The sequence below is a fragment of the Octodon degus genome, unplaced genomic scaffold (assembly GCF_000260255.1).
Source record: "Octodon degus isolate 3935 unplaced genomic scaffold, OctDeg1.0 scaffold00056, whole genome shotgun sequence".
NCBI classification, from domain to species: Eukaryota; Metazoa; Chordata; class Mammalia; order Rodentia; family Octodontidae; genus Octodon; species Octodon degus.
This window is the reverse complement of record NW_004524632.1, coordinates 9,875,142-9,891,404: the sequence shown is the minus strand read 5'-3', so window position 1 is coordinate 9,891,404 and position 16,263 is coordinate 9,875,142. Positions and strand designations below refer to the sequence as shown.

Below are 16,263 nucleotides of genomic sequence, written 5' to 3'. Positions count from 1 at the left end.
TGCTTTGCGTGCTGTGACCGAGTGGTCACGTGCCCCTCCCAACAGGGATGCGCTCAGAGGAATGCAGTGAGAGGCACCTTCGTCACTGCGTGAACATCGCTCCACGTGCTTGTGCCAAGGTGGATGACGCAGCGGCGGCCGCACAGGGTGGCCCTGAACACGAGCGAGAGCTGTGATAGGCATGAGCGTGTGAGGCTGCTCCCAGTGCAGCCGGGCTTCTGTGTTTCTGTAAACAGGAGCACACGCCAAAGTAATATGTAGCAGGCACACAAGCCAGCAGCATTGGTGCTTATTATCATTATCAAAGGCTAGACCCCGTGATCTGGCATCGTTACACAACCCGCAGGGCGGTGGCTTCGCACCAGCAGCACCACAGACAGGTGAGTGGCGATCTACCTAGATTACAAAGGTTACAGAGTCACGGGAAAACAGCATTCTCTTACGCTCCAATATTTATCATCTTACAGGACCGCCATCAACCATGCAGTCCGTCGCTGGCTGGAATGTCCTGCTGCAGCATACGCAGCAGGTATTTGAGAGTCCTAGACCTCCAGCTGGCCCCATAGGGCAGGCATCCCCTCCCTCTCCCTCAGCGCTGGCCTCAGGTTGGTCCCCAAAACGCCTTCCTCTCCCCCGTCAGCCTCTTTCTGCAGAAAGCTCCTCCAGGACAAAGCCAGGAGGAGGGTGCTGCTCAATCTCCCAAAGATATGCTTTTCCAGGGAAGAGGGTGGATCTAAGTTGCTATAGTGGAGAAGCCCCAAAATGAGACATGAAAAAGAAGAGGAGAGAAAGGACTCATGACTGTGGTGTCTTGGGCACAATTTCTTAGTCCGCAGAGCAAGAGAAGAGGCAGAGTGAACACTGACAAGGCCTGGTAACATCCTGCCTGACTGCGGTGGGACAGAAGTTTATCCTCCTGTGTATCCCAAGGGAAGAGAACCAGATGTGGGCCCCCAGGGAGCTCGCACAAGACAGCCTGACGTCCACAGGGAGGGAGGGGAGGTGAAAGGCACCCCGACAGTAGGTCTGCAGTGCGGGGCCGCGGCAGGAAGCATGCGCAGAGTGACAGAGGTCGCAGTTCAGTGAGGATGTGTGCAGAAGACCAGAGCCAGAGGATCCCGGGTGACGTAGCTGATGGAGATCGCGGAGGGTCTTCCTCGCCAGGCAGCCAAGAACTCGAATCTCTGCACAGGGAAACAGCACTGTCCAGGTAGACTGCAGAGCCCTTCAAGCAGACCGTGCGGAACGACTACCGGCAGCCAGCTTGCTGAGCGTGGCTGGGAGCTGGTGGCGGGGAAACAAAGGCCATGCACGCCAGGCACAAAGTGAAATGATGGGGAGGAGGCAGAAGTTTCACCGAGGAAGAACTTCACGGTCAGGGGTCCGATCAGGAGCAACATGCTCACAGGAGGCGGGAAACTGGCCGACTGGAAGGGGCAGAGAAGACACGGAGGGGCTGGAAACAGAGCCTACCTGATGGGCCATGCTCTAGGGGGAGGCAGAGGCAGACAGCGAGGAGGCGAGGCCCCAAGGCAGGCACAGCTCTGCTGCAAGAGCAGGAAAGGGAGGACACCACAGGAGAAGGAGACAGGTGGGAAACACCAACCCTGCAGAGCTTGCGCTTTCTTTTCTGTTTCAACTCAGTCTGTGCACCGCAAACATTCTTCTTTTTTTATGTATTTAGGACTGGGTGGACAGGGTGACAGGGTCTACAGGATCTCACTACACAGATCAGACCCGCAGTGATCCTTCCTGCTTTCAGCCTAAGTGCTGGGATTACAGGTGCACATGCCCAGTCTCAATCGCCGTCTCAGCGCACCCCACAGGCAGAGCCGGCACGGCAGGCCCGGGGATTGAACCCCCGGCCCCTGCATCTGCCTAAGCAAATGTTTTAGTCCGCTGAGCTATCTGGCTGGCCCTTGTGCACTGCATATAAAACTGCAGAAGAAAATAACCATCCTTAATGCCTACAAAGCCCAACCACTTCCGCTGGTAATAATGCTACATATCTCCTTCCAGGCTTCTTTAAGAAATTCAAGACTAGGACCTATTTAAAGCACTGTTGTCTTACGGAGTCAAATCAGTTTTGTATGGTTTCTTAGTCTTGAGGCACGATGACAAAGAGTCGCCGCTGAATTTTTAAAATAATTCTACATTTTCTTTTAGCATAGTCATGATCTTCATTTTCACATATGAATACTTGATTTGAAAGTTGAATATTGTATAAAAAAAGGAGTAAAGTTCATGTAGCAACCCAGCTGGATCAATTTTTTAAGTTAACTGTATTTTAGGGTACAATTTCCATATAATTAAAAATGGGTGAGCTGGGGAGATAGCTCAGTGGACTAAGTGCTTGCCTGGCAAGTGCAAGGGCCTGAGTTCAATTCCTGGTACTACCAATAAATAAATAAACTTTTTAAAAACATGCATCAATTTACAATAAGCAGCTCCACAAAGTCTGAAAAATGTGCGTGCCCAAGTCCTCACCACCCACGGTAAGATGGAGGATACAACATGAAGATGTACAGCCAGATGGGGTGGCCCACGCCTGTAATCCCAGCGCTGGGGAGGCTGAGGCAGGAGGATCACCATGAGGACAAGGCCAGCCTCAGCTGTGTAGTGAGATCCTGTCTCAGAAGAATGAAAAAGATGTAGAACAGCAGCCTTAAAAAGTATGCTGGCCTCTGTCCGGCCCACTCACCCTCCCAGAGAGGCCTCACCGTTCTGCGGTCCAGCCCCGTGGGTGAGCCCTGCCCGTCCTCGGGGTCACGGTGAGCGTGAGCATAGCACTGTGCTCCCTTAGATCTGATGGCGGCTCAGTAAGTTCCTGGGATGCCCCGTGGTAGCGCGAGCTCCGCTGTCTCGCTCCTTGCTGTTGCTGAGCCGCGTTCCTCTTTCTAAACACGCTACGCCCCGCCCGCCTGCTGTCCTGCGCAGGAGCAGCTAGGTTATTCCGCTGCGGTCCTGCTGGGAGCGAGCGAGGCTGCCCCGTACACTCGCACGCGCCCTTTCGGGGATGCGCGGCATCACGTTCACTTCTCTTGGCCATATACCTGCAATTTGGGGCCACGTGCAGAAACCTGCTAAAAAAAAAAACGCACTCCAGGAAAAGAAAAACTTGTCTCAGCTGCACATCCGCCCGATTTGACACCTGCAGACGTTTATCCGTGGGTCACCTCAAAGGATGTTGCGGGCTGCAGAAAACTCTGCACCGCGGTCCCTGCAGAAGAGACGGAGGGCACACGCAGCCGTCTCCGTGGACACTTGGGCCGAGGCCCCACGAGCAGGTCCCTGCACTGACTGTCTGGAAACTCTCAGCCACCCACCCCTGTGAGCACCTCTTGTGGTGGAAGAGGCCAGTGGGAACTGGTGTTAACCTCATGCTGTCTCAATAAACTTAGTATTAAGAGATTTATGCAAGTTTTTCTGTGGTGTTGGTTGTTACTCTCTGCTATTTGTTTTTGCTTTTGGTTTTGTTTTTATCCTTTAAAATAAATTTTTTTTTAATTTTTCTTTGCCCAATGTGTACATTTTTTTTGGCAGACTCTGTATATTCATTCCTTGGCTTCATCTGTAGAAGTGTTTTTTTGTTGTTGTTGTTGTTTTTTTTACTCCGAGTGCCTTCAAGGCATGACTGGCTGGCTTATGTTGTGGGGATCGAACCACAGCAACCTGAGCCTGACTGCTTTGTTGAAGTAGCCACTTAAAGAACTGAGCAGGGGCCGGGGAGATGGCTCTGAGTTCAATCCCCGGTTCTTCCAAAGGAAAAAAAAAAAAAAAAAAAGAACTGAGCTAAGGGGCAGGAACTCAGTAGAATAATTTTTGGTGGTACCAGGGATTGAACTTAGGACCCTGCACTTGCCAGGCAGGTGCTTATTCTACTAAGCTATTTCCCTGGCCCCTCCTTGGCTTCATCTGTAAAGGGATTAAAATCTTCAATAAAGTAGAATAAATTAGAGACTCATGCAATGCATATATATATCATATGACATGGTATAAAGTGTGATACATTTTATATTTAATAGTACAGAAAATTATTTCCACTCAGTTGGAAGTGTCTTTCTCTTTCTTCACTGCCTATTGATGAAAGCCGTGTTCCATTTTCTTTTCTCTCGTGTCTTGTCATCTTGTCTTTTTTCTAGGCTGTGGTTTTTATCCAAGCACAACTTCGAACACTGAAACTGGTGAAATTTACCAGTGTTTTTATGATTTCTTAATTTTGAGTCATTATTGGAAAGGCCTTCCGACTGAAAGGTATAACATAATTATGCTGCTTTCTCTTAGTGCATTTATTATTTCCATTTTCCCCGCTAGATCTTTGACCCGCTTGTCACTGGTCCTACCCTAAGGTGCGCAGGAGCAGGGCTGTCTTACTCTGCTCTCCTTGCTGAGATGAAATACCCAACACCTGAGGTTAAAGGGGAAGGGCTGTAGCTCACAGCTTGCAGAGGGCTCCGCCCATGACTGACCACGCCAAGGCAGGGGTCTAGCAGGGGGCTCCACAGAAGGCAGCCGCTCCTGGCAGGGCAGCAGGAGCGAGCCAGCAGGACCTTTCTGCGCCTTCTGTCTCATCCCGGAGGGCAGCACTCACACCCTTAATCCTAGAGCCCTCGATCCCAACACTGCACCAGGAATCAATCCCAGCATCACGCACTCTAGATCCAACCACCTGAGAAAAAGCCCCATCTATGACTGTCTGGGACTTTGGGGGACAGTTAGACACAAACCATAACAGCTTCCATATTTCTTGCCCCCCCCCCCAAGAGGGATACAGAATTGTCAGGAGTGTGTGGGATTGATAATCTACATTTTCCCTGTTCACTTGAAGTGTCTTATTTACCAAATAATAAATTCCAATGTTTTGGGGAGGTTTTTAAACTGGTGAGGTCATTCTGTTGACCTGGCCGTTCATGCAGCAATACTATATTTTAATTAAATTTTAAAGTATGTTCTAATATCTTGGAAGGACTACTTTTCTCAGAATTTTCTTGGCTATTAACTTTTGTTTTCCTAAAAAAAAAAGTTAAGAATTATCTTGTCTAATTGAAAAAAAAATTCCTGTTTGGGGAAGATCTTAATGCACTTTTAAACACCAAGTTGAATTAATATTAAAACACGTGACATTTTTGTAATGGTGAGTACTATATTTTCATCTAAGAACATGATATCATTCCATTTATTCTAGCTGTCTGTCCTCTGGTATATTTTAACACTTTATTCAAATAAATCTTAAATCCATATCTAAATTTATTCCTGTACATTTTGCATTTGTTGGTGATATTAAAAATTAAAAGATTTTTCCTTCCATTGATACATTTATTTATTTATTTACTTATTTATTTTTTGTATTTTGGTCTACAGGGTCTACAGGGTCTCACTACATAGATCGGACTTGTAGTGATCCGCCTGTGTTCAGCCTTCCAAGAGCTGGGATTATAGGCATGTGCCACCAGGCCCAGTCTCAATCACTATCTCAGCGCATGTGGGGGCACTGCACACCTGGGATCAAACCCCGACCGCTGCATCTGCCTAAGCAGGTGCTTTAACCTGCTGAGCTATTTGGCCAGCCCTCCTTCCATTGATATAGTGTGCAAATAATACCCTCTACCCCCAAAAATGTCCATGTCTCAATCCCAGAAACTATGATTATGGCAAGCTACACAACAAAGGGGAAGTGAGGCTGCTGACCAGCTGATTTAAAACAGGAAGATTACTTTGGATTATCTGGGAATCCCAGTGCAAACCCTGAAGTCCTTAATTGTAAGAGGGAGGCAGAGGCTGTGTCAGAGGGAGGTGAGACGAGGAAGAGTCCATGAGCCTTGCTGGCTTTGAAGAGGGAGGAGGCCACAGGCCAAAGTGCTGTGTTAGTCAGCTTTCGCTGCTGTGGGAAAAGACATTTCCTGCTTGGAAATTTCCAAGCAGGAAATGTCTTTGGCTCGCGGTTTCAGTGGTTCCACAGTTAGTTGGTTCCATTGCTTTGGGCCGTAGAGAGGCAGAGCATCACGGAGGGCCTGGGAGGCCCAGGAAACCACACACCTCACAGCAGCGGGAGGGCAGAGAGAGGGGAAGGAGCTGCAGCCCCAAGAGCCCTTGGAGGACGCCTCCAGGCCCTCACCTCCTCCCCACAGCCCCACCTCTTAAAGGTTCCCCCAACAGAAACAGGGCAGTTACCAAGCCTCTAACAGGCATGCTTTGTGGGAACTTCCCCGAGCCAGAGCAGATACCGACAGAAGCTGAAAAGATGGAAAAATACTTCATCCCAGATCTCCCCAAAGGGGCATAAGCAAACAACTTCTCACAGAGAATGCTGAAATGCCAAGCATTTTCTTCAAAACAGAATATATGTTTTAACAGATCAACACTGTGGAGAATGATAAGCTAACACAACACCACAAGCAAACACAGAGCACGAAAAAGGCTGTCACACCTCGAAACCCATCCTCACCAAACCTGAACAATAAAAAAGGGCTAAACACCAGTTGGGTAGTACAAAACAACACACTGATTTCTGAGTTCACCAAGAATTGCTGGATTTAGTATAGTTTCCCTTTTCTAGAGAAGAAAGGAAACGAGGGAGGGAGGGACTGATGCCTAATCAGGATAGATGCAGTGCAGAGAGGTCAACAAGGATTAATGGACTTGGGACACTCACACCTGCTTAATAATGGATGCTGTCAGGTCTGTGATGACAGCATCTTTTGAAGAGGTGATGTAAAGTGGTGACAAGTGGTGGTTGTGATGGGTAATAACTTAGTAACACCTAAATGCCCACTTTTATAGACAAGTGACTCTTCCCAGGCAAGTATAAAGCAGACCAATGAGATGTGCCCGTGGGATTCACTATAAACATTAGAAAGGAAAACATCCCTCTGTGGTGACCCGCCCAGAGCAGAAGCTACATAAGCACTTCAAAGAGGAAGAAGCCAAGAGCCTTCTGGGGCTTCTGGCGCCGGAGACCACAGACTTGGAGATACACTGAGCTGGGCACGCACAATGGAAACCCAGGGCTGTACCACAGCTACTGCCCCCTCAACCCCAGCCCACAGCTGCTCTGGGATTACAGATGTGAGCACCATCACTCCTAACAGCAGCTGCCGGCACGACAGCCCTGAAGCCAACAGCTGCCGGCCGGCCGGCCCCCTGCTGAGAACTCCCCAGGGCCCCGGCTGCCAGTCGGCCCTGAGCCTCTGCCACAGCCCCATCTACCTGCTGAGCAGCTCCAGTGGCCAGCCCTGCCTGGATGACCACGTCTGGTACTGGGAAGGAATCAACAGCCACGAGAAAGAGACCATGCAGCTCCTGAACGGCCGCCTTGCTAGCTACCTGGAACAGGTGCGAAAGCTAGAGCGAGAGAACGCCGCGCTGGAACGCAAAATCCAGGAGGAGTGTGACAAAGTGTGCCCTGCCCCGGGTCCCAACTACCTGTCCTACTACGCCACCATTGAGGAGCTCCAGCAGAAGGTAAGGCCCTCAGCCACCAATTTAACTGATCCTGAACAGGGGGTCTCTGCGCAGAGGACATTCGCTAAGCTTTACATATTTTTAGTTTCTTTTATACTGAAAATTTTGGAAAAATACGGTGAATTCTTGAGTGAATTATCATCCTGAGGTACCATTCAGACTTGTGCGCTTCCCTGTCCTAGAAATAAGCAGCATCGGGCATTATAAGGAGCTAGCTTAAGATCAGGGCAGGTTAATACCCAGTTGCTACCACTGCTTTAAGAAAGAGGACAAACAACCGGACCCTGAGCATATAGGTTCTGGGTGTGTGTGTGTGTGTGTGTGTGTGTGTGTGTGTGTGTGTGTGTTTTAGGAAAAGGTCTACAGGGTGTTCAGGGGCTCACTACTGGAGCCAACTCATAGTGATCTGCCTGTTTACAGCCTCCCAAGAGCTGGGATTACAGTCGCACACCACCACGCCCTGTCTCAGTCGCCCTCTCAAGCGCGCCCCGGAGGCGCCCAGGATCGAACTCCTGAGCCCTACACCTGCTTGTAGGCACTTTAATCTGCTGAGCTATTTGGCTGGCCCTAGGTTCTGTTTTAATACATTTCCAGTCAGTTTAGTGTTTAATCCATTTATGACCATCACCACCTTTTTCTCCTTCTATGTTCATTTTATCATCTTTATGTTTCTGAACAGTTTCTACACCAACCTAAGTGTCCCATTCATAGTGAGAGAGGCAGGCTGCCCCACCCCGGAAGGGAACTTCGGGTTCAGTGCATGATTAGGGTTCCCAGTCCTCACGCACGTGTGTGCAGTTTCACCAGATGGACCCAGCTAAGCACCCACACAAAAGCTCAGTAAGACAGGAAGGGCCGGAGCCTTATCACCCCATTGAAGGGCTTACGCTGTGGTTGAGTGGGGAAGTTGCTTATTCAAAGGAACACAATGAACGCAAGACCAGAGAGGCAGCTGCTCCACATCTAGATTCATGTGGTTCATTTATTTAAATGTTTCTTAATTCAACAGTGGTTGTCGCAGTGCGTATTGCACTCTTCAAAGTAGTTGCTCAGATTACCAGATTTAGAAGCATTGGTAGAAAATCGGTCAAAAAAAAATTAAAAGAAAAGAGAAAATTGTGAGTATTAACTACTCCCTTCAATAGACCAGCGCAAATCAGCAGCACAGTGGTCGTACGTTGCTTACTGTTGCCTGCAAATTAGGTGTTCACATTACACATATAAGCACGCAGTTTACCAAAAAATTAAAAAGAAAGCAAACAATTTAAGCATTAACTGCTCCTTCCAGTAGACCAGTAGAAATCAGCAGTACAATTATCCAAGCTGTCCTGTGTATATATATATATTTTTTTCTTTTTCCCTTCCTTCTTTCCTTTCTCCTTTCTCTCATCCCAGTTCCTTCCCTTCGAAAAGTTTCTTTCCCTTTCACAGTATCTATTATACCTATCAGATTTTCTTTACTCTTTCAGGTGCTCACGCTAGGGAGACAAGGCAGTGTCCACACGTGCAGGTGTGATTTATTTTACTTGTGAGTATAGACTGTAGTTGTGTCCACTTACCTAGAAAAGCCTCTAGCTTATCATTTTTTTATAGCTGAGTAATATTCGGTTTTATTTGTTCGGCATATACTTGCTGAGCATTACCAACAATGTTCCAAGCCATCATTCCAGAATGTGGGACAATGCTGGTGACCTAGAAATGTCCCTGCTTTTATGGAGTTTCCAGTCTATCTGACATTCTTATGTTAGGTAAATTTAGAATAGATTTTACAGTTTGGAATTTGAATTCCGTTGAGGGCTGGGGCTCATGACAGGAAGACACACATACATTTCTATTAAAGTAATTTTTGCTTGCCTTTGAAGAAAATAACAAGAACTCGGGTTCTCCAGAGTCTCCCAGGCTTCTTGAGCCTTGCTTGGAAGACCAGACCATGCGGCATCTCCCTGGCCTTCCCTGTTAGTGCAAACACACTCGAGCCCCTTGGTTCTTAAAAGAGATCCTGGTGTTTGTCTCATTTGTGTGTGCAACTTCTTAATTCTAGATCTTGTGTACCAAGGCTGAGAATTCCAGGCTGGTCTCACAAATTGACAACACCAAACTGACTGCAGATGACTTAAGAGCCAAGTAAGCCCCCCCATCCCTGTCTTGGGTGGCAGAATGCACCCCAAGTCTGATCCCATGCTGCCCATCAGGTTATCCTCGCATCTGCCACACCTCCCACTCCCTGGCATGCTGCACCACCCCGGAAGAGAACTTCAGGTTCAATGCATGATTAGGGTTCCCAGTCCTCACGCATGCATGTACCCACAGTTCCAGCAGCTGGACTCAGCTAAGCACCCACACAAAAGCTCAGTAAGATAGGAAGGGCCGGAGCCTTATCACCCACTGAAGGGGATACACTGTGGTTGAGTGGGGAAGTTGCTTTCAAAGGTACACAATTAACACAAGACCAGGCCAGACCGTAGAACCAGCATTTCTGAGCCCTCACCCAAGGTTCTTCTCACACTGCACCGAAACTAGAGACAGAGGTGGGAGTGCGAATTTCCTCACTCCAAGTGGCACCGCTCTGAGGTATTTAGGCACAAGAGCCAAGTCGTGCTGCTGGTCTGTCTTCTCAAGAGAACAAAACCTGCCGTAGAAATACACTAACTGACAGTAGATGAAGTTCTGCTGGGCTGGATGCTCCTCTATACAGGATGTCTTTCGTGTCTCCTGGCCTTTCCAGGTTCGAAGCAGATGTGTCCCTGCGGCAGCTCGTGGAGGCAGACACCAGCGCCCTGCGGCAGGTCCTGGATGCACTGACTTTGGGCGAGGCTGACCTGCAGGCTCGAGTCCAGTCCCTGAAGGGGGAGCTGCTCTGCCTGAAAACCAACCACGAGGAGGTCAGAGAAATACCGAGAGTGTCAGCACAGCTAAGCCTCTAAAAGCCGCACCGTTTCCTTGGGAATGTACTAGACTGAGGGCACGTGCTGTGGACACTTCTCAGGCTTGTGACCCTCCTGATGTCCCTGTCACTGCCTGAACCACAGGTTCAAGGCACTTCAAAGCCCCGTGAACCCAAAAGTCTCCAGTATCCTGTTTTATTCTGTCCTTGCAAATTTCCCATCATTTTTAGACATCCCTGAGCATACCCTTCCGCAGCTCCTACTGATGCAAGCCCACGTCGGCATCACAGAGACTGTGGTCTCCCACGATAAATTCCTCCTTCCTCCTCTACACCGGGTCCTCCAGTACCTGCCCCTAAAAATGACCTAAATTTTTTGGAACTCTGATCTCATTAGTTAGTTCTTTATTTTGCCACCTATGGAATCCAAAACCATAGCGGGGACAGCCTTTGGCCATCTGTGGCACCTCAGCAACACCTACAAGCCAGTATCCCTTTATTGTGAGACACGGTTTGGCCAAGTTGTTGCTCTTAGGCTGAAATGACAGTGCCAGCGTCGCCCGTTCACCCAGTAACTTCATGCTCTTTTCCTTTCCACAGGAAGTCAGTTCGCTCCAGAGCCAGCTTGGGGACAGACTCAGCATTGAAGTGACTGCTGCCCCTTCTGTGGACTTGAACCAGATTCTACAAAGCATGAGATGTCAGTATGAGTCCATCATGGAGACAAACCGGAAGGACATGGAGCAGTGGTTCAACACACAGGTGGGGAGCACGGAAACGCGGGCAGCGCTCAGCTGAGCCCCCCGGGGGCCCTTCCGCCAGCTGTGCCTTCCTGCCGTGACTCCTGTGGCCCTTGCCTTTCAGATGCAGGAGCTGAACCAGCAGGTGGTAACCAGCTCTCACCAGCAGCAGTGCTGCCAGGCAGAGCTCATAGAGCTGAGACGCACCGCGAACGCCCTGGAGGTCGAACGGCAGGCCCAGCAGCGAATGGTACCCAGCAAGCTGACCGAGCCCAAGACAGCGGTGGTGGCAACAGCCCCTGACACGTGTGTCTTGCGATGTTTCCCAAACTGTGTGCCTTAGAACCGCAGATCTTCTGTCTGTTAAAGAGTCTACCGCTGAGAAAAGACTTCAGAGTCAAATAAGTCCGAGGAGTGCTGAGTTAAACAAAGGTTAAACAGGGTGGCTTGCTTGACCCCCTTAGTAAGCTGAATGAACCTGCCAAAAGGGACCGGATGGTATTTATTCAGCATTCCAAAACTTACTTGACTGTGGGCCCTCTTTTTTTTTTTTTTTAAGAGCATCTCATAGTAATCATGATGCGGGGATTACACTTTGGGAAACACAAGGAGAGCACATGATTATATATGCATTTTTATAAGCTATCATAGTGGAATCATAAAACAAGCCTATGAGGAAAGCTGCATAATTAGCCACCAAGTCTACTGACCGAGTTCTAAGAGCTAAGGTGGTTTTCCTAGGACAAATCCAACAGAAGTGGCATCCCGCCTCTGCCACACGGGAAGGAAGACACTGAGCCACTCCACCATGCAGCAACCCACCCAACACCTCAGAGTTGGAGGCAGAATCCAGACTCCAACACCAGCAGCTCTTGGGCCTCATCACACTGCCTTTCTACAGCAGGGAATTACTTTGAAACCCTGAGGGGAAGCCCATTAGGCAAAACCTGCCCCCGCGCTGTGCTGTCGCCAGATGCTCCTGCAACTTTGGGCAGCTCACGTAACCTTCCGAACCTCAGCTCTCACACCTATAAGAACGGGGATAATCATGCAAATCCCAGATTATTGCAACCTAAAATCTCATGATCAGCAGTAGATTCACAGAGTGATAGATTAGGAAAGAATGCTACTTATTGAAGTTTGGACTCTAATGTCTTACACATAAAAGAATTGACCCAGTGAAGGAAATGTTTGCAGCTAAACCTCACTCACTTTTGATTTAGGACATGAATAATACTCATAGAATGAGGTATCATGGTGACGTATTTTAACGCTTGGGTGTATATGAGTTCAAAACTTCCTTTTTTCTCAGAAGTGGGAGGATGAGGCGAGACATTATTAGGTGGCCAAAAAGAACAGAAGGAAAACAGAGAGGTGATAAAGGAAAACAAGCTTTCATATAATGGGTGATTTTGTTCTTGGATTTCTTTGGGTAGGGCGTAATAAAAGGGCTTGGAGAGCCATTCACACTGTCACAAAGAAATCATGGCTCAAAATGACTTAAACAATGACCTCTCTTAAAGGAAGTAGCATCATTTTGTTTGTTTTTAATACTAGGGATTGAGCTCAGGACCTTGCGCTTGCCAGGCAGGCGCTTGGGCCACTGAGTTCTCTCCCCAGGAGGCATCGTTATTAACCTGACCTTCTCCTTCTGTGGCAGAGAGACTCCCAAGAACGTATCCTAGAGGAGACGGAGGCCCGCTACACGGCCCTGCTGTCCCAGATCCAGGATCTGATCCATAACCTGGAGGCTCAGCTGGCAGAGATCCGAAGCACCCTGGAAGGACAGAACCAAGAATACGAGGTTCTGCTGGACACCAGGTCCCGGCTGGAGTGCGAGATCGCCACCTACCGCAGCCTGCTGGAGAGCTGGGATGGCAAGTATGTAAACCAACAGTGCAGAGATGTAGGCTGAGCCCGGCAGCTGCATCGAACAGCACACATGTTAACTCTTTGTAACTGCTTAGTTTCTTAGGGTTCAGCACATTACTAGAGGAAAAAGCATTTCCCCAAAGATGGATGTGACTAGTCCCTGTACAGACAGACAGACAGACAGACAGACAGACAGACACACACACACACACACACACACACACACACACAGGAATGCCTTGCTTTCCTAGAAGAAGAAGATGAGCCGGGTCCCTCTGGAGGAATGCCATGTTCAGGCAGCGCCCCCAGCCCTTTGCGGCCATCAGTCCTCGAGGCCAACAGCTGTGCGTACACATGCGTGTTTCACATCTTTTTAAAATGACAGTTGTATTATTTTAAAAACGAAAATCAGCTGACCGACCCAGGATGCGCTCACCTCGTCTACACCAATTCAGCAAGTGCAGGCTTACCTTGGCGGTCACAAAGAACAATTGTCTCCCCAGGGTAATCAGAGAACTCCCCACAGGATAAGGATCTGACTGATGTCCCTCACTCAGACCTTAAGGGGGGGCCCTTCTCACTGCCGATCCTGAGTGCGGGTCCTGCGGCGTCCACCCTGCGGATGAAAGTCAAAGCTCAGGACCAGCCGGGCTCTGACCACTGGTCCAGGTTTCTCTGCGTAGCGCTCTGGCGTTAGCTTGAGAACGTACATATGTAACAGCGCTCACCTCAGACTACTGTTCTCCCATGAGTCGGCCTGATTGTGTTCTTCTACTAGCTTCCATTCAGAATGAAAGAACACGGGAAAATACACACTCCGAAGGACAAATGCTGAAAACTTAGCCGCCCCCACTTTCTTCCTGGCCATCGCTACCCCACCACCACAAGTAAAATTCTGTCTTCTCCTTAGGCTGCTGTGCAACCCATGCACCACCAACCCGCAGCCCTCCATTTGTGCCACCCGCCAGGCCAGAGTCTGGGAATGCCCTGTCCCCGTGTGCACAGCCCGGACCCCTGCTGTGATGCGCAAGACCTGTGGCCTCCCGTCCCGGATCCTGGTTAAAATATGCACCATCACCAAGGAGCTCAAGGACGGGAAGGTCATCTCGTCTTACGAGCACGTGCAGCCGTGCTACATCACCCGCCCCGCCAGAGTCTAACAGCCAAGGTGATGGACGTGACCCTCATGCATGAGAGGCCAGTGCATGCTCCTGCCAGAAAGGGTTAACCCCCAGGCCCGTCAGGTACCTAGTCTCCTACTGCTACACGGTTCCCGCCCATAGGTATCTCTTATTCACTCCCCCGCTAAGTCACTGCCGTCAGCATGCCAATGAATTGCACTTCTCCAGAAGGACATCCTGCCTCTGCCTGGGGGCGGGCACCGATCGGTGAGTTGGCCCACATTGCTTGGCTCCCAGGTGACAGACAGGCAGGTCTGTGTTTTGTGTACTCAGCCCTTGTTTACCTAGGTGCCTCCTTACAGCCAGTCAGACAAGTTCCAGGATTGTTTGGAGCTGTTGACACATAAAGGTGAACAGCGACACGCTCCCTGCCGACCTCCTTCTTTGGATACAGAGAGAAGCCTGCCCGGGAGCAGGACGAGTGGGGAAGGAGCCTCAGGGTCTAGCTTTCTCGGACAGACAACCACAAAGCTGAGTCCCGCTCCGTGCTGCTGTCCCCGTCCTTGTTTCTCTGTGCCGACATTCTTTCCCCTCCCCAAGGCAGCCCCGAAAGCACCCACTGTCCTCTAAGACTTTGCAGATCTTCTCTGTGAGAATCAGGAATGGGGCTGGGGAATGAATCTAGCCATTTCCTCAAAATGTCTTTGAAGAAACTAGGTGCTTTTGTTAAGTGTTTGTCCTTCCTCTTTCTTTTCTTTAGGGGATGGACATTTGATCCGTTTTTCAACAAGGGACACCATAACTTGGATCCGCAAGACAAAACTCCCATTGGTAGACAAGGACAAACCACCTTAGTTTCCTGCTTCAGTCTATCTGTCAGAGGGAAACAGGCTTCATAGCCTCAAATTCTGCGGAAAGCAGTGCTGAACGCCAGCGGCACCCACACACAACAGCATGAGATGGGCCTGTGTGTGGCAGCCGGGGCCGCAGCTCCTCGGGGGGCACCACAGACCACAAACATCATTCCCTACACAAGCTATCAGCAGTTTCTGGATGCTTTAGTAAATAATCCAAAATAATAATAATAATAATAATAATAATAATAATACAGAATGTGGAGTCCGAAGACCTGAAGCCTGAACCTCTCACGACCGACCTGTGACCCTGCACGAAACTTTAACCTTCGCCAAATTGATTTCCTTCTCTGTGAAAGCATGTTGTGCCTACTTCTCAGGGTGGCCCTGAGAGGCCAGCAAACTGCTGCGGCTGCACGGCCTGTGAGCTCTACGTCGCCTTTGCTTTTGGCTACAGCCCAAGCCTAATCCTGTCACTAGTCTCTTGTTCTAAAGCGCTTCCTCTGTACGTTCAGTTGTCTAGTCATGCTCTGGGAGTTTAACGAGTGTTTACATCGGGGGGACGCGCTCTCCTGCGAGCGCACCCGAAGTTCTACTCAATAAAGCAGCTTTAAATTAGGTTGAGGCCCGCGGCCCACATCAAGGACACTCACGCTGTCTAACTCACAGCTCAGCAATGCAGGTGGTTTTTTTTCCTTTGGACCAGTAGTGACTGACACCCCACTAGTGGAGTGCAGAACCCACAGAGAGATCTCTCTGCTGCCCACGCTTTCTCTCATCTAAATGGACAGAGCACCTGTGGCCAGCCCGGAATTGTGCTCTGCCCCAGCCCCCAGGGTGGAAGGCACACGGCTTGAAATAAAAAGAACTCGCTAACGTGGGCTGTGCACAACATGGAGCGGGAGAGGCTAAACAGCACCATCATGGACTCGGGGTCTTAGAACAGCCAAGGAACTGCGCAGAAAAAATTCCCTGGGTTTCTTTCCCCAGTACTAGGGATTAAATCCAGACTTTTCACTGAGCGACAACCCCAGCCCTTTCTTATTTTTTACATTTATTTTAAGATAGAATCTTGTCCAGTCTGAGCTTGGACTTTCAATCCTCCTGTCTCAGCCTTCCCTGGGGAGCTGGGATCAATGGATGTTACCCTCCCATCTGCTTTTACTCTCTAAATTAAAACCCAGACACATGTCATACCCATGCGTACATTTTCCTCTCTGTGCGATTCAGTTCAGGGCCAGCAGAGCCCCCACCTATACCACTGACACTAACCTGGAAACCAGTTAGCAAGAGGCCAGAACACCTTGGCCGATTCTGAGCTTCTGATTCCC

At 49.4% G+C, this 16,263-nt stretch overlaps 1 protein-coding gene across 1 annotated transcript; it reads left to right on the top strand.

The window, feature by feature from the left end:
• The first annotated feature begins 6,993 nt into the window (after nucleotides 1–6,993).
• Krt39 (keratin 39) lies at nucleotides 6,994–14,117 on the top strand. Its single transcript, XM_004633737.1, has 7 exons — nucleotides 6,994–7,461; nucleotides 9,503–9,585; nucleotides 10,187–10,343; nucleotides 10,946–11,107; nucleotides 11,210–11,335; nucleotides 12,746–12,966; nucleotides 13,868–14,117. Exons 1-7 carry the CDS (start codon nucleotides 6,994–6,996, stop codon nucleotides 14,115–14,117), a joined length of 1,467 nt encoding a protein of 488 aa, XP_004633794.1.
• Nucleotides 14,118–16,263: the final 2,146 nt, after the last annotated feature.

What these genes read in the sequence shown, in the direction of transcription:
- Krt39 (XM_004633737.1), top strand. Translation starts at nt 6,994, where the DNA reads ATGGAAACCCAGGGCTGTACCACAGCTACTGCCCCCTCAACCCCAGCC. An exon ending in TGAAAACCAACCACGAGGAG is followed by an intron (nt 10,344 to 10,945) that starts GTCAGAGAAATA and finishes TCCTTTCCACAG; the next exon opens with GAAGTCAGTTCGCTCCAGAG. An exon ending in GGCAGGCCCAGCAGCGAATG is followed by an intron (nt 11,336 to 12,745) that starts GTACCCAGCAAG and finishes CTTCTGTGGCAG; the next exon opens with AGAGACTCCCAAGAACGTAT.